Genomic DNA, 14,915 nt, shown 5'->3' on the forward strand with positions numbered 1-14,915 from the left:
ACGTAATCTCCCTCTTCAACTTCCTCATAAAATAAAGATCAAATTTCAAACGGTAAGTTTTCATTTAATCTTTCTATTTTATTTCGTAAGTCTCGACGGAGACTACGTGAGAATTTAAAGCCAGTAGTCCCATTCGATTCTATGAGCAATTACCTAATTGCATAAACTGGCATAGAGAAACTCTATAAACAGAAAGTAATGCTAACTTACTACTGAATATATATTATAACCTTGCTGTAGGAACACGAGTTCGTATCTTTAGACACTCTATTAATTGCTGTTAAGCACTGCATCCGTAAACTTCTTGCCCTTGCTCTCCAAAGGCCTGTCATAGAACTTTTGGAAAGTATTTTCCTTTGCCCAGCCTGCTTGAGCCAGTATGTCTTTAAGAGGTACATCCATCCTCTTGGCAGTCGACGTGGATGCTGCGCGAGTTGAGTGTGCTTTAAACTCGGTGTTGACACCTGCGCTTCTCATCGTTAATTTTATCCAACGCGAAATTGTTTGAGAAGACGCACGATGATATGGCTTGCGATAGCAAATTAGAAGGAATCTCTCCTGACCCCTAATATCCTTGGTTCGTCGAAGATATTCTCTCAAATACCGAATGACACAAATGCGGCTATCCGCTTTATAAGCCGATACCTGAATGGAGCAACCACTACGCCCAGGTTGATTTTGCTTAAGTTTCTTGTCGAGAACACATTCCATATTCTTGTCTGTCAAATTCATCTTGTCCAAGTTCATATGGTATAATGTTTGAACTCGTTGTGCTGAAGTAAGTGCTAGAAGCATAACCAGCTTGTGTGTCAAATCCTTAAGCGGGAGCTTGGTTGCTGGATATAGCTCCCGTAAGTAGTTCAGTACAATTCCAACATCCCAAGTCTTGGTATATCTAGAAACTGGGGGCCTAAGATGAAAAACTCCCCTCATGAAACGGCTAATAGTTGTGTGCGATCCAACTGTATGAGAATCATTCTCCAGAGTTAAGAAGGAGGCCAATGCACTCCTTGCCGTGTTAATGACACTATAGCCAGCATTGCCATTATAGAACAAATCACTTAAGAATTCTAACACATTCTCAGCTTTTGTCTTGAGTTTGTTTAAATTCCTCTGCTTACAAAATGACTCCCATTTCTTTATGTACACTTTATATTGTCTTTTCGTTGAGTCCTTCCAAGATGCAGAGATGATATCAACAGTTTTTGCGCTCAGGCCTTGTTGTCGGTAGCAGCAGCTCCAAGCCTGCAACAAAGAAGATCAAGATTAGACAAAGGATGAGAGAGGTTTGACACAGGCTGTCTGAGAAGTTTCTCACTTTTGGGTAGGAACAAAGGTTCTCCAATAATCATATCCTTCAAGAGAGGGAACCAAGCCTGTGTAGGCCAATTCGGGACTACTAGTAAGCCTACTGCCTTATCGGCCATAATTTTTTGAATGCATTTTGGGACAAGACAGAAAGGAGGGAAGGCATAGAAATTCAGATTTCTCCAATCTAGTGTGAACGCATCCACTGCCAAGGCATGGGGATCTGGTCTCCATGAAACATAAGTAGACACCTGTGCATTAAGCCTAGAGGCAAACAGGTCTATGTCAGGGATACCGAAATGTTTAGCAATGCGTTCAAACTCCCTTTCATTGAGCATCCATTCTGTCCTATCATTGAATTTACGGGACATAGTGTCTGCTTCAACGTTATCCCGGCCCGCTAAATGTGCTGCTGTTATCCAAATGTCCCTTTCTATACACCAATTCCATATGTGTGTGGCAGCCTCATTACAATGTGGGGATTTCACGCCCCCCATTGCATTGACATACGCTACCGCGGTGGTATTGTCAAGCCGTAAAAGGACATGCTTATGAGACATATTGGAACAGAACGATTTAACTGCCAGGCCAGCAGCAAGAGTCTCTAAATAATTAATTTCATTACCCTTCGCTATCACTGCCTCTTGACTGTTCCACCTACCCCCCGTATGGGTGGTCATGTTAGTTGCACCCCATCCTGCCCCACTGGCGTCTGAGCGCAATTCCAAATCAGGGTTTCTACGGTTTATCGGCCGAAAAGAAGAGTCAATATGACCAATCCACCAAAGTAGTTCCCTTCTAGCTTTGTCCAAGAGTTTCATGGGCCTATCAAAGTGGCCCCTATTTAGTCTCAATGAAACTATCTTTCCTTTTTCTAGTTCGCGATAATGCAAAAGCCCATATTGAGCTGCCGGAAAAGCTGCAACTAGTTTTCCTATAACCCTTGCAACTTGCCTAATGGAGGGAGTGGCATTTTCAAGTAATGCTGTACATGTTTCCTTTAGTTCTTCCTTCTTATCTGAAGGCAAGGTCACGGTCATGTCAATAGAGTTAAGCACAAACCCAAGGAATTTGATTTCTTGAACCGGTTCTATCACCGATTTAGTGGGATGAATAATGAACCCCAATTCAGAGAGCAGTTCTGAGGTAGCTGTAACCGCCTTTGTGGCCTGTCTGTGAGACCTACCGATAATAAGGGTATCATCTAAATAGCCTAGTACAACATGGCCTGCATTGTGTAGTGAGGCAAAGGCCGGTTTCAGCAGTTTGGTGAATAGGCGAGGAGCAGAGCTAAGCCCATTTGGGAGTGCTTTATATTGCCATAACTGTCCTTCCCAGATGAAACGCAAGTATTTGCGCGACTCTGGGTGAATTGGTACTGAATAGTATGCATCTCGGAGGTCGAGAGAAGCCATGAAACAATCTGGCGATAGCAGTAAAACTGCTGAATTAATGTTATCCATCTTGAAGTGCTGATAGGCTACGCTTTTATTCAATTCAGACAAGTCAAGAATTAGTCGAAGACCCCCACTCTTTTTGGGTCTGGTAAAGATGTTAGAGATAAATTCTCCTTGTGAATGACTACAGCGTTCTATCACATTTTTTGTCTCGAGACTCAGAAGCTCTGAGCTAATTTGTCTCGACTCTAAAGCATTACGCTTGAATGTATGAAAAGGTTTCTCCCTCGAGGGGGGAAATCGAGCCGGATCAAACTCAATTTTGTAGCCTTGAACAGCACTCAAAATGTATGGATCATTGGAAATTGCACGCCACTTATCATGAAAAGACTTTATTCGACCTCCGACAGGCAGTGTGTATTCACTAGAAATAGAAGAACAATTTTGACTCACCTGATCACTGGAGTCAGGTGCCTGTTTAGCGTCTGGGACTACTTTTTCCCTCCTCGGAAAGGCCTGCGTTGGCCCGTCTGGGGTGTTTGAGTGTGTGGGGCTGGTCTGCCCCTCCACGACGGGCGGCGCCCTAAAAAAGGCCTGTTAGTGTTCATGTTACCCGCTCCAGGGTTGTGTCTTGCTGTGTTGGAAAACCAACCAGCATCTCGGGCCTGACGTTTTGCAGCCTCTGTATATCTCCTGTAAGGATGGTAGCTGGGTTTTGGAAAATTTGCGGCACCTCTCATAACACCTGCAGCCGCCTTATGTTGGTCCTGAAGGTCTTTGACCTTTTTGCCCAGTTCATCCCCGAACAGGAGCTTTGTGACCGGGTTAGCCGGCTTGCAAAGATGAGTATAGTTCTTATTCATGTCTGGTCTAATCATGTCTTTTCTCATGCAGTTCATTTCAAAGTTTGCATTACAGAGGAGTGCGAGAGCATCCTGTTGCGTATCAGACATGTTGTGAGAGTCCAAGGTTTGGACGAAAGCTCCGATTCCCTTTGTCAGTGCTTTTTGAATCCGCTGAAGTTTCAAATCTCTGCTACGAGTCTCGGCGGGGAGATTCTCCCAAATTGCGGTATTCACTTTTGGAGCGTCCATCAAAATGCAATTTGCAGGGCATGGGTACTTGGTAGCTGTTTCTTCAATTGTTTTTTCCTCCAAATTATGTCCCATCAAATAAGATGCGGAGTTTGCTAGCTCTGAATCGAGCGGCTTCCCCACGCCTGTTGGCACTGCAAATTTTGCGGCGAAGGAGGGGACCGGAGCGTCGTCGCTGTCAAGCCCAAATCCAGCGGGTTCCTCACCGGGGATTCCTCCGTGTTCCTCACCGGGGTTTCCCCCGTAATCGGCTTGCAGCGGCCCGCTGCTACCCGCTGCCATGTCATGATCATGGTTATCCCAAAATTCATCCGCCGTTGTGAAAACGTTGTCGCCTTCCCGCTGAAAATGCGGATTTTCTGAAGACGTAGACGTAAATGTCTGTTTGGGCAATGCATCTACCACTTTAGTGAGGAGTCCCTCAAAGTGATTCAGCCGCTCTTTGAGCGATTCGATCTCGGGATTTGGTTCCACATGCTTTTTCTTGGAACTACATTTTTTCGGCGTAGTTAGTGAGGTAGACGCTTTTTGCTGAGTCGGCACTGTCGAGCGCTTGGGCTCAGGATGACAGGCTAGTGAAACCCCCGCACCAGGCTTGGCTGGATGCGACGGCACGTTCTCGTTTGCTTTGCCGGGAGCACGCTCCCGCTCGGCCGAGCCCGATTTATCTCCTTCTGACATTTTCTTCTTAGAAGTAGACATGAATTGAAAGTTGTCTAGCAGAATCAGTATAATCCAGAAAATAATCCAAATTGGAAGGGGCTAACTAAAACCCAGAAAAACTGACGAAAAATCGATAGATTGACGAGTCGATTGTAGTTTCCTGCAATCATTGACCACGCGAGGAACGAATTGACTTACATGCTAGAGCGGGCTTCTCACGTAGTCTCCGTCGAGACTTACGAAATAAAATATATATTCAAAAGCAAAAATTCAAGTATTTTAGATTTTTCATGAATTCCAGATCAAGAATGAGAAATCTCCTTGATAACAGAAAACATGAAGGTTTTGAATCAACATTTTATGCCTTTTAAAATAAATTTTACAAAATATTTTCAAAGATGCTAACAGCTTTCCATAATTGTTGAGTCCAACTTAGGATCTTTGTGAAACACCCCCCTGGGCATTTCCCAAAATTAAGTGATTAAAGATAACGTTGAGTTCGGGTCCTAAAGGGCATATTATGGGTAACAACAATGTCTTCTTCTTCATGTCAATGGATTTGAACTTGTTTTGTGAGATTCAAAATATAAACCTCTTTGTTTGATTGTTCTTAAGAAAGGCAATTAATTCCTTGTTTTCCATGGCCATTGTATCAAATCAAAATCAAATCATTTCAACATTGATTATTATCATGCAATAAAGGAAAGTTTCTTTCCATGAGGAATTAGTTACTTAAAATACTACTTGAGTGTTGCAATGGCAGCCATGCTAAAGCCGGGTAATAATAATGGAGCGCCAACAGTGAAAATTTGCCAGATACAAGCGCTTTACAAGACTCCACTATTATTATTAATATTATTATTAAGTGACCCAAACATGTGTAGATGCAAGGAAAACACAACACATCAAATACCTTTCTGGATAGATTAATGGATTGATCCTATGCTTCCGTGACAACCATTGCAGGCTTTATTTCGTCAAAGAGCTTACGTTATGGTAAGGGTTAGGGTTCACTATGTTGACCTGACAATCGAAAAGCCCTTCATGACCATGGAAGAATCGTTGCGGGGCAGTAGACTGGTTTACACAAATATTCAAATTTTACACATATTTTTCAAACAAAGGTTGTTCTTGACAACCTGATAGATTGTGCTCAAGGCTTGCCCAACATAGCAACAAATAATGTATGCCAACTGGATTCCAAGTATTGTAGTTAATTAATTATTAACAGGTTAAGGGAATACCTCGTCATGAGGAACCCAGGAAATAAACATCCATATATTATACAGTAGGCTTACGGTTGCACCCTGTTAGAGAGGAGGGAGGATTGGGGAGTCCTGAAAAGGACTGTCGGTAATCTTTCTTGAACTTATAGTTCTAAAGAAAACTATAGCACCGGTTGAATATATTAGTAAACCTGTCTATGAAGCATATTTCAATCAGTTTTATTAAATTATGTCATTCCAGTTCAGTGAGTTCCCTTTTTACGAAACTGACCCCAATCAAAATTTCCATTATTAAGATATGTTGGCCATGGACTGCAAGCAATTGAAGTGCAAGCTATTGCCATTATGTAGATGCAATATTACAATCTATTACATTCATCAAATTAAAGTATAGCGTTGGAGCAAATTATATATTTTTATTGGAGGTGTGAAGAAGTGAGAAATGCTCGTTCTCCGAATAGAGCATTAAAGTTACATGTCTGTGTTAATGTTTTTCTTTTTCTTGGGTATTGAATTTGGAAGAAGAAAAAACGAAAATCTGTTTTGTTATCTTTCTTTCTCTTCTTTTTATCATCCTCTCTTCATGAACCATTTCCCAATCCCCATTTCTATTTTTCACTTTGTTGTTCAATATTTATTTTATGAGGAAAGAGTTGGGGGGGGGGTGGGGGGTGGGGGGGGGGGCAGAGGGAGATGGTTGGCATCATTATCATAATGACAATAATGATAGATGTAAGGTAGTTGAAGTTTTGTCTAAACCATGAATCCCCCTCCCCCTACCTCCATTTTTTCTCTTCATTTTGAAAGTGCCCTAATTACAAATCAGGGCATTTTGTTGGACTGTTCAGGGTTGGTATTCAGATTTTTTTGTTCATTTCTTTTTTTTATGATTTCCATTAACTTAAGTGAATGTACTATCTCCTGGATACAAAATTGTTTGTTCCTGTTCTTGTTGTTAGGGGGGGGGGGATGGCTAAAAGTAAATGCATTTGTCTTTATTTTGTCATTTTTCATTTGATACCTTTTTAGATAATTAATAATCAATGATAATAAATCTAATGCCAAAAGCTGATTCTTTTTTAATACAGTTGTGTATCTTATTTATTGATTGATTAATCAATTCATTGTAATACCAATTAGTTTATTTATTCATTTTTTGTTGTGTATTTATTTATGTGTTTTATTATTGTCAATTTTTTCTGTGGATATATGAATTTTATAGAATTACTGATCCAGTGATTATGGAAAGAGCTGTTATGTTAATTTACATTTCTTTTGAAGAAATAGGACCAAACGTTGTTAAATTGTTAAATTATAAAATTGGCTATTTCTAATCGACTTAACATGACAAAAAGAGGAATATTGATATTGTTGATTTTTGCAAAACTTGTGAAAAGTTTGGAATAAAATAAGTCTCTCACCCTCTCTCTCTCTCTCTCTTTCTCTCTCTCCCTCTCTCTCTGCACCCTCTGATGAGAGTATAGAGATCTTGCTTATTGTATTATTGGAAAGGACTTGTTTGTAAGTCCACAAATTGATTATGAACAAGGTACATATAATAATTTATGAAAAGCTTGTACTTTATCCAACTTCTCACACTGGTTTTTGTCTCATCTATATTTAACGCCACATTTGCTTCTTTTTTTCCCTTCATTTTCATCTCTTTGCAGTTTATAATTGTTTTCCAATTTAGTTGAGCTCTGTATTTTCCTCTCTGTTTTACAGATACATGTAATTGTCATTTAACTGATGCACTTTTATTGTTACATTTTTAACTAATAGGATTATTATCCATACAAAGCTTGATCTTTGTTTTCCTATCTATACAGCTGATAGTCCTTTGCATGTTGCACTGTTAGAGTTTATTTCCCCCTAATAGAGAAGAAAATACCACTCAAGGTATACAAGGTCAAAGGTGAACATTCAACTGATGATATTCCTTTTTTGTTCTTTTTTGTTTGTTAATGTATCAATTGAAATGATGATGTAGACAGAAAAAGAGAATAAAACATTATTGATATGCAACTTATGGACATCTAAGGAAAGCTTATTATTGAACATGGGGGCTGTTTCACAAAGACTAAAATTAACTTTCAGTTGGACTATGGCAGACCGTTCATGCCACTGTTTGCTCTCACCACTGTTTGCTCTCACCATTATGATTTTTACATAATTTTTTTTCCTTTGATAATGAATTATCAAAAAAATGTAAATTCTATAGATTTGTGACCATGATTTGTACGTCCCTTGAGAGACCAAATGTGCCAGTAAATGGTGAGAGCAAACAGTGGCATGAAGGGCCTGCCATAGTTAAGTCCAACTTAAAGTTAATCTTAGTCTTTGTGAAACACCCCCATGGTGTGGATTGATTCACTTGGGTGTTTATGTCTGAAGAGCGTGACCGAGAGTTGACCATTTTTACCCCCCAATAATAGTGATTATGAAAAGTACAAGTCAAACACATGATTGTATGAAAAAACAGAGCCGTATTGAATGAACGAATGAATGAATGGATAAGTAATAAATTAATAAATCAGTAAATAAAATAAACGGATGATTCAATATGAACAAATGAGTATTGAGACAAACAATGTACATAACGAAAAAAGGAAATTGAATCGGGAATATATCTAAATATATAAATATGTGTCAGTTAATCAATAAATGTATCAAAGAATTAATAAACAAATAGATAGAGACCTTATCATTAAATTTATAATTTACATAATAGCCCTGCCCCTTATTGATCTGTGAATGTGAGCAGCATATCAAGATAATACAAGTTTTAATTTGTTGAATTTGAAGTTTATATTCAATTGTTCCATATTTATTATGAATAAAACAAATCTGACCGAGAACCTAACATCAATTTGTCTTACAATTGGTATTGTTTCAGGCTTGCACAATAGTCTTACATAAAGTATTCTTATTAGTTTTCCGGTAAGCACAACAACAACAAAATTGGGTTTGATTTGGGAAATGAAACCTCGACCTCGTGTCGGGCCTAGTGTACCCGACAGATAAATATATATGCAGAGCTGCCCTCTACGTTCGAATTACAACGTTATCATCGTGCTTAAAATGGCAGACAAGAAAGTAGTAAAAATGGGCAATGCCAAAAAGATGTCTCATGAACAAATTGTGGCTGGCTTCAACCAATTGAGGCAAGATCAGAGAGCACTTGTTTCCAAGATTGCAGAGCTAGACTCCGATCAAAATGAACACAGGTAACTAATGATTAATTTGGTCGTACATATCGAAAGTCAATGACGCCCGAGTGAGCACGGTGAAGAGTTATTCGTGACCGTTTCGCTAATGCATCGCCCTCCCGAAGCGCCAGGGGTTGCTTGCCATCCTTCCCCGATAGTGGGCCGTGAGTGTGACTGAGTGTATGGATCTGAATCTGAAAATGATAATGCTCAACACACTTGTAATGGAGGAAAACGAGTTGGACTGGGTGTGTGCATGAAACAATAAAATAATACTAGCCTATTGCTATATTGGAAATACTGTTGGAGGATAGGAGCGCTTGTCAGTCTCAGTCAGATAGGCAGGCTCACGTAAATTTTTATTTTTCGCGATAGGTAATGAAAGTAACTCTACCTCAAATGGTAGGTTTAGCCTCATGCAACATTTTTGGGGGAGCAACACTGCCTAAAATTCAAGGATTTAATTTTTTTTCCTTGCAATTAATTGTGCATGGCCAGCCGTCGGCTTCGAGAGCATCATCACTTCGCTTGCGCTTGCGCTTGCGCTTGCGCTTGCGCGATGATGACTCACTGCATGCCGCATGGTGATGAGCGGACCGAGCAGATCGCGTACGCCTTGAGACTGGGCATGGTAACGGCGCGCTGTAACTGCTTTGCCCGGAAAATTACCAAAGCGCCCGGAAAATCCCGCGAACTGAGCGCCGGGAACACTGGCGGAGCTGATTTCATGATTGAACAGCCTCCGGGCAAACAGGATTCGCTTTCATTCGCAAGGAAGAACCCCGTCGACATCGGTGTTAAATTGAAGGTTATAATTCCCCCCTCACGGTGATACTTGAATTATCAATGTGCGAGGTAGAAAATTTTAGATATTGATACGAAATCTGACAGAATTCAGTGAAATATGGTACTTACAAGTGATTTTCTGGACCAATTTGGGGACTTTCACAAAGTTTATCGCACAGCAACTTGTCAAGGATGTTAGTACATGTTAGTACATATAGATAAATATGCCATACAATGTTAAAATCGCCAGCAGTGTTTCGATTTGTGGAACAATTAGCATTACAAGAACGTCATATCAACGCTCGATAGAGCCTCTTGATGTCTGAGGCCGGTCGCAACTTTTGTACAGCAAAACGAATAAAAAAAAAAGCGCCCTCTTGTGACGCATGAGCGTGCCAATCTCAGAGAAGGAAATTTGTCTGCATAATAAACTAACAAGGATATCCTCGTAAATGCTGACAAATCGCGCCCTAAAATTAAAAATAAAGAAGGATAGATCTAGTCTGCACATTAATGCAAAAAACAGATTCTGGTAATAAAATACCCCCAGTTCACCGTCTACTTTAATTATGGGTTGTCTGTCTTCCCAAGGAATTATCATTCGTTCTGTGAAAGTCTTGAGTGTGAAACGAACCAAGCAGCAGCATGGCAGAATCTTGTTTTTGCATTGCCAATAGGGGCTTAGGGGATCAGAAATGAGAATCTTCCGGAAAATGTGGATGATTCTTATTTCTTACAAAGAAGACCCACGTTTATGCGAACGATCCTTATTCTCTAACCAGCGCCTACTGATAAGTTAACTTAATGTGTGATTTATCATTTACATTACGATAACCCTGACCTCTTACAAGAGTTTGCAATGTTTGTTCCGGCGCAGAGTTAAGCGCAATACCCAAGTGTGTGCCTTTTTACAATAATTGCTATTATGGTAAAGTAGTGTATTACGTAATTTATAAGTATTGCTTGAATTTGAGGTAGGGAAAGTAGAAAAATACTAAAATAGCTTACAATATGCGGATCTGTTTTACGTTCAACTGGTCTCAGCCATATTTTTCCATGCTGCAACAAGAAGGGCCCTTCTGATTGGCTAATGCTGGCTGCCAATCGCTCATAGTTACATGTATAACATATTAATAGAGCGAGGAGAAAGCTTATGCTTTTGCATTTGACCTCATACCAAACTTATTTTACTTAAGTTTCAGCCTTTATAAGTTTGATAAATTCTCATTTTGTCATATTTAAGCTACAAACTTGCAAGTTGACTAATATGTTTGTTGATTTTATCTATTGTATGTGTGTATCTATGCTTAGTGTGCGTCAGTTACATTGTATGTGTGAAGTGCGTCACCTGTTTAAAGCATGACATGTCAGTGTGTTCTCTGCTTACAAGTGGGCCCTTTCTCACTTAAAAGTAAAAAGAGCTCGGTGATCGGCCAATGGGAGGTGTTAATTCACTGTACAATGCTCAGTGCGTAAAGTTTTTACCTGTAGGGTGTCTGAACAATTTTTGGTTCGTTTTTCACAAGTATGGTTGAATTATTAAAAACGATGGAATCAATGTTTTAATCACCGTTTTGATCAAGATATTTTTAGAGCTCCAAGTTGACCCTTTATGGGCATATGGAGCAAAATCGTCTCTTTCATATGACACTTCGTTTGTTGTGCATCGCCTTCAGGATCACGAGCAACAAAGGTGAACTGAAAATCACAATTTGGTAATAAAAACGTTGACTGATTTTGCATGAGTGGCAAAGGTTTTAAGCACACAAAACCGAGTGCGCGATCAGACTCTCTACTCGAAGGGTGTACAGTATGTTGAATGATGGCAAATTTCAATATTGAATATCTAAGATTCGATATATGTTTTCATATTTTGGGGGATATCATGCAGCACTACTTAAAGGTATCGAAAGGCCAATCTTTTTTATCACAGTCGCATGAGTCCTGAATATATTTATTTTAACGAGACTATTGTGTACGATTAGGTTTCAGAGTGCCGTGTTCAGCAACATTGTGCTTGGTTCCGCTATGTACAGCATTAGTTTGTAATGATCAAAATGAAAAGAAGTGGACTTGGGTCTTCCAGAAAATCGCATGTACTGCACACAGAAATAGATGCATGGGACTACACAAACATGTCATAGGAAAATTTGGTCCAATGTTTATATGTTTTTTTCTTTATTTGAGTGTGAGGTCATGTTAGGTCTTTTGAGGAGCAATTTCTTTTTCCTAGGAACATTTCTACCATGAAATTCTTTGCAAAATGGCACATAAAAAATAAGAAAGTTCACAATTATTTTTCACCATTTAACTAAACTGAACCTCTTTAACTTTTCTCCTTTGAATCCTTTTAATCCAAGGTTGGTGTTAGAAACCCTTCAGGAGGTAGATGGAGAGAGGAAGTGTTTTCGTCTGGTGGGCGGAGTTTTAGTGGAAAGGACGGTGAAGGATGTTCTTCCGGCATTAACACACAATAAAGAACAGGTATGCTTTTAAAAGGGAAGTCCACCCTGATAACAAGTTTGTTTTATTACAAGGAGATATATTATGTGAAGAACAGATCAGTGAAAGTTAGAGAAAAATCGGACAATAATTTATGAGAAAGTAATGGATTTTTAAAATCCATAACTTTTCATGAAATCCTGCAAATCTTTGAGTCAAATTGGCTACGTGGTTTCTTTATATGGCTTTTTTTTCCTTTTTTTTCTTTGTTTCTTTTGGGGTTTTTGAGGGGCAAATGGCATTCAACTCTGTTCACTTGTTTTTTCCATGTTGCACAAGGGTTTCAAGGAGTTGTTTGTTTTGTGTTTGTCTTTGTTTTGAATTGTTTGTATTTTCATACTTTTTCAAAACCATCAACCAAGCAAAATTAAGTTGCCTATATACTGTAAGGGTCTTGGCATTAGATGATTTACAATTTTACATATTAATACAAATGTCAAACTCACATGAAATACATATAGCCTGAAAGTTGAACTGTAAATGTTGAATGAAACAGTTCACCCCTGCTACTTTCAAGTTTCATTGTATTGTTGTTTTTAGGGAGCCATGACCACATATCGCCACCACAAGTTTTCTCTAATGATTGCTCATTTTAAATAGGTATTAGAAGCAAATCTGCCACAGACACGATCACAAAACCTTAACAAATCTACCAGTAGCCGTGCACATCACCTTATGAAATATGTGAAGGGTATATTGATTCATTACATAACCCGGCGAGGACCTAAAGCTGTCGGTCCTCTGGTTGCTTTTACTAACAAGCATTTATGCTTTCTTAGCAGTCAAGTAAAATAACCACCACCACCACTAATTCTACCCGCAGTACAGAAGGGCATTGAGATTGCCCTTGTTGAGTTATTGAAAGTCTTTGCATTCATGTTTACTGATGGTCCCTCTGTCTCTCTTCCCGTCTCTCTCTCTCCGTCTCTCTCTTCTCTCTCTGTCTCTCTCTTCTCTCTCTCTATCCATCTCTCTCTCTCTCTTGCTCTCTCTCTCCCAGATTGAACAGCTCACCAAGGGCCTGACCAAACAGATGGAGAGCAAAGGTCGCGAAATCAACGAGTACCGGGAGAAGCATAATCTGAAAGTACGGGGAGAGCAGCCCGCGGACCAGGCGCCAACAGAAAAGGCAGATTCGTCGGGCTCAGCAGGGGTTTTAGTATCTCAAGAAACGTAGTTATTGTAGACTGATGCCAGCCAGCCACCCACTTTGACAATAATACAACAAGATATCATTGTCCGTTCATAAAAAAGGCCAATTATTTATTTGCATCGCAGAGAGGACATTTGGGTATCGTTTATGACGATGACCCTAGTCATTTGCTATAAAACCTCTTGCGAAAATCTTGAAGGGATAAATCAGCCGTACCCTTTCGCTGCAATAGAGGAGAAGTCCATGCTATTCCTTCCGTTACCAACTACAGAAAGATTCAAATTTATCCACAATTGCCACTCTCCACCCGGGTGTAGTAGTGGGTACCTGGTCGGAATTTATTCCTTGAATGCTTTTTAGTGCCTTAGGGCAGCTGGGCAAAAGCCAGGGTAATAGTACTACAGTCAAACCTGCTTTAGTGACCACCTGTCTACAAAGACCCCTTGTCTACAAAGACCACTTGTCTACAAAGACCACTTGTCTACAAAGACCACTTTTTGTGTTTCCCTTGAAAATGGTTTCTCATTGAAACATGTACTAAAGGAACCTGTCTACAAAAACCACATTTTTTGTTTCCCTTGAAAATGGTTTCTCATTGAAACATGTACTGAAGGAACCTGTCTACAAAGACCACCTGTCTACAAAGACCACTTGTTGTGTTTCCCTTAGGCGGTCACTATAGACAGGTTTGACTGTTCTTTATAGGCACCTCGAGCATCCCCTGGGATGGATATATAGCTGCTATAAGCCAGTTTACGGTTGCAGTCTGAGCATGAGCAGATAAAGGTCATTTGTACCAAAAAGGTCATTTGTACCAAAAAGGTCATTTGTACCAAAAAGGTAAAACCCACAAAGATGAATACTGGATATGCGCTCATGAAAGTTATGTCACATTATTCATTTATGCTCCAACGGTACATTCTAAGATACGCAGGTGGAAGTATTCTTTTCAAGAGGGCAAACAAAAAGTATTCATGAAGCACATCTAGGACTTTGGCAGTTATTATTCTGATATGCTCAAAGTGGAACTTCTCCATGTGGAAAAGATCTGTGGATATTTGGGGTCATTTGTACCATGTGCTATCTGTAAACTCCCTTATTGATATCACTATTATTATACTATTATTATAGTGAAAGTGGATGGCTGGCAACTCTGGTTGTTTTATGCTTGTGTGATATATTCTGGGTAGGGAATATGATTGTATTTGTGTGCAGAACTGTTCAGATTCATCTTCCCCCTAACTCTAAATGGTTCGACTCTGTGAGAGATGCCATGGAAAGCCTCTTGGCTTTAATTTTAAGCTTTTCCCGGGTGATAGTTGACAGGGACATAATTCAATTACAGAGATGACATGTAGTATACAGTGAAATACATGGGGGCTCTGGCAAATTAGCCCCCGAAATGCCCAAAAGAGCCCCCGAAAGTCATAAAAGAGCCAAAAAAAAATTGCATAGAGTTCAATGCAGAACAAATTAACAAGAGTCATAAAAGAGCCAAAAAGAATTTGCGTAGAGTTCAATGCGAAAACAAATTAAAGAGTGTTATTTTCATGCAAGCAAGCTTGAAAAGTAGCCCC

General features: G+C 39.6%; 2 protein-coding genes across 2 annotated transcripts; one reads left to right on the plus strand and one right to left on the minus strand.

The window, feature by feature from the left end:
- Positions 1-70: 70 nt before the first annotated feature.
- Positions 71-4,532, minus strand: LOC115920910. The gene is made up of 2 exons (XM_030977670.1): positions 3,159-4,532; positions 71-1,245 (listed from the first exon to the last, which is right to left on the minus strand). The coding sequence occupies exon 1, from the start codon at positions 4,499-4,501 to the stop codon at positions 3,197-3,199; it is 1,305 nt and encodes a 434-aa protein (XP_030833530.1). The 5' UTR covers positions 4,502-4,532; the 3' UTR covers positions 71-1,245; positions 3,159-3,196.
- Positions 4,533-8,738: 4,206 nt separating this feature from the next.
- On the plus strand, positions 8,739-13,804 carry LOC115918417 (prefoldin subunit 2-like). Its single transcript, XM_030977671.1, has 3 exons — positions 8,739-8,915; positions 12,044-12,167; positions 13,186-13,804. Exons 1-3 carry the CDS (start codon positions 8,770-8,772, stop codon positions 13,360-13,362), a joined length of 447 nt encoding a protein of 148 aa, XP_030833531.1. The 5' UTR covers positions 8,739-8,769; the 3' UTR covers positions 13,363-13,804.
- The last annotated feature ends 1,111 nt before the right edge of the window (positions 13,805-14,915 follow it).

This window comes from Strongylocentrotus purpuratus, unplaced genomic scaffold, assembly GCF_000002235.5.
Source record: "Strongylocentrotus purpuratus isolate Spur 01 unplaced genomic scaffold, Spur_5.0 spur5_scaffold_1, whole genome shotgun sequence".
NCBI classification, from domain to species: domain Eukaryota; kingdom Metazoa; phylum Echinodermata; class Echinoidea; order Camarodonta; family Strongylocentrotidae; genus Strongylocentrotus; species Strongylocentrotus purpuratus.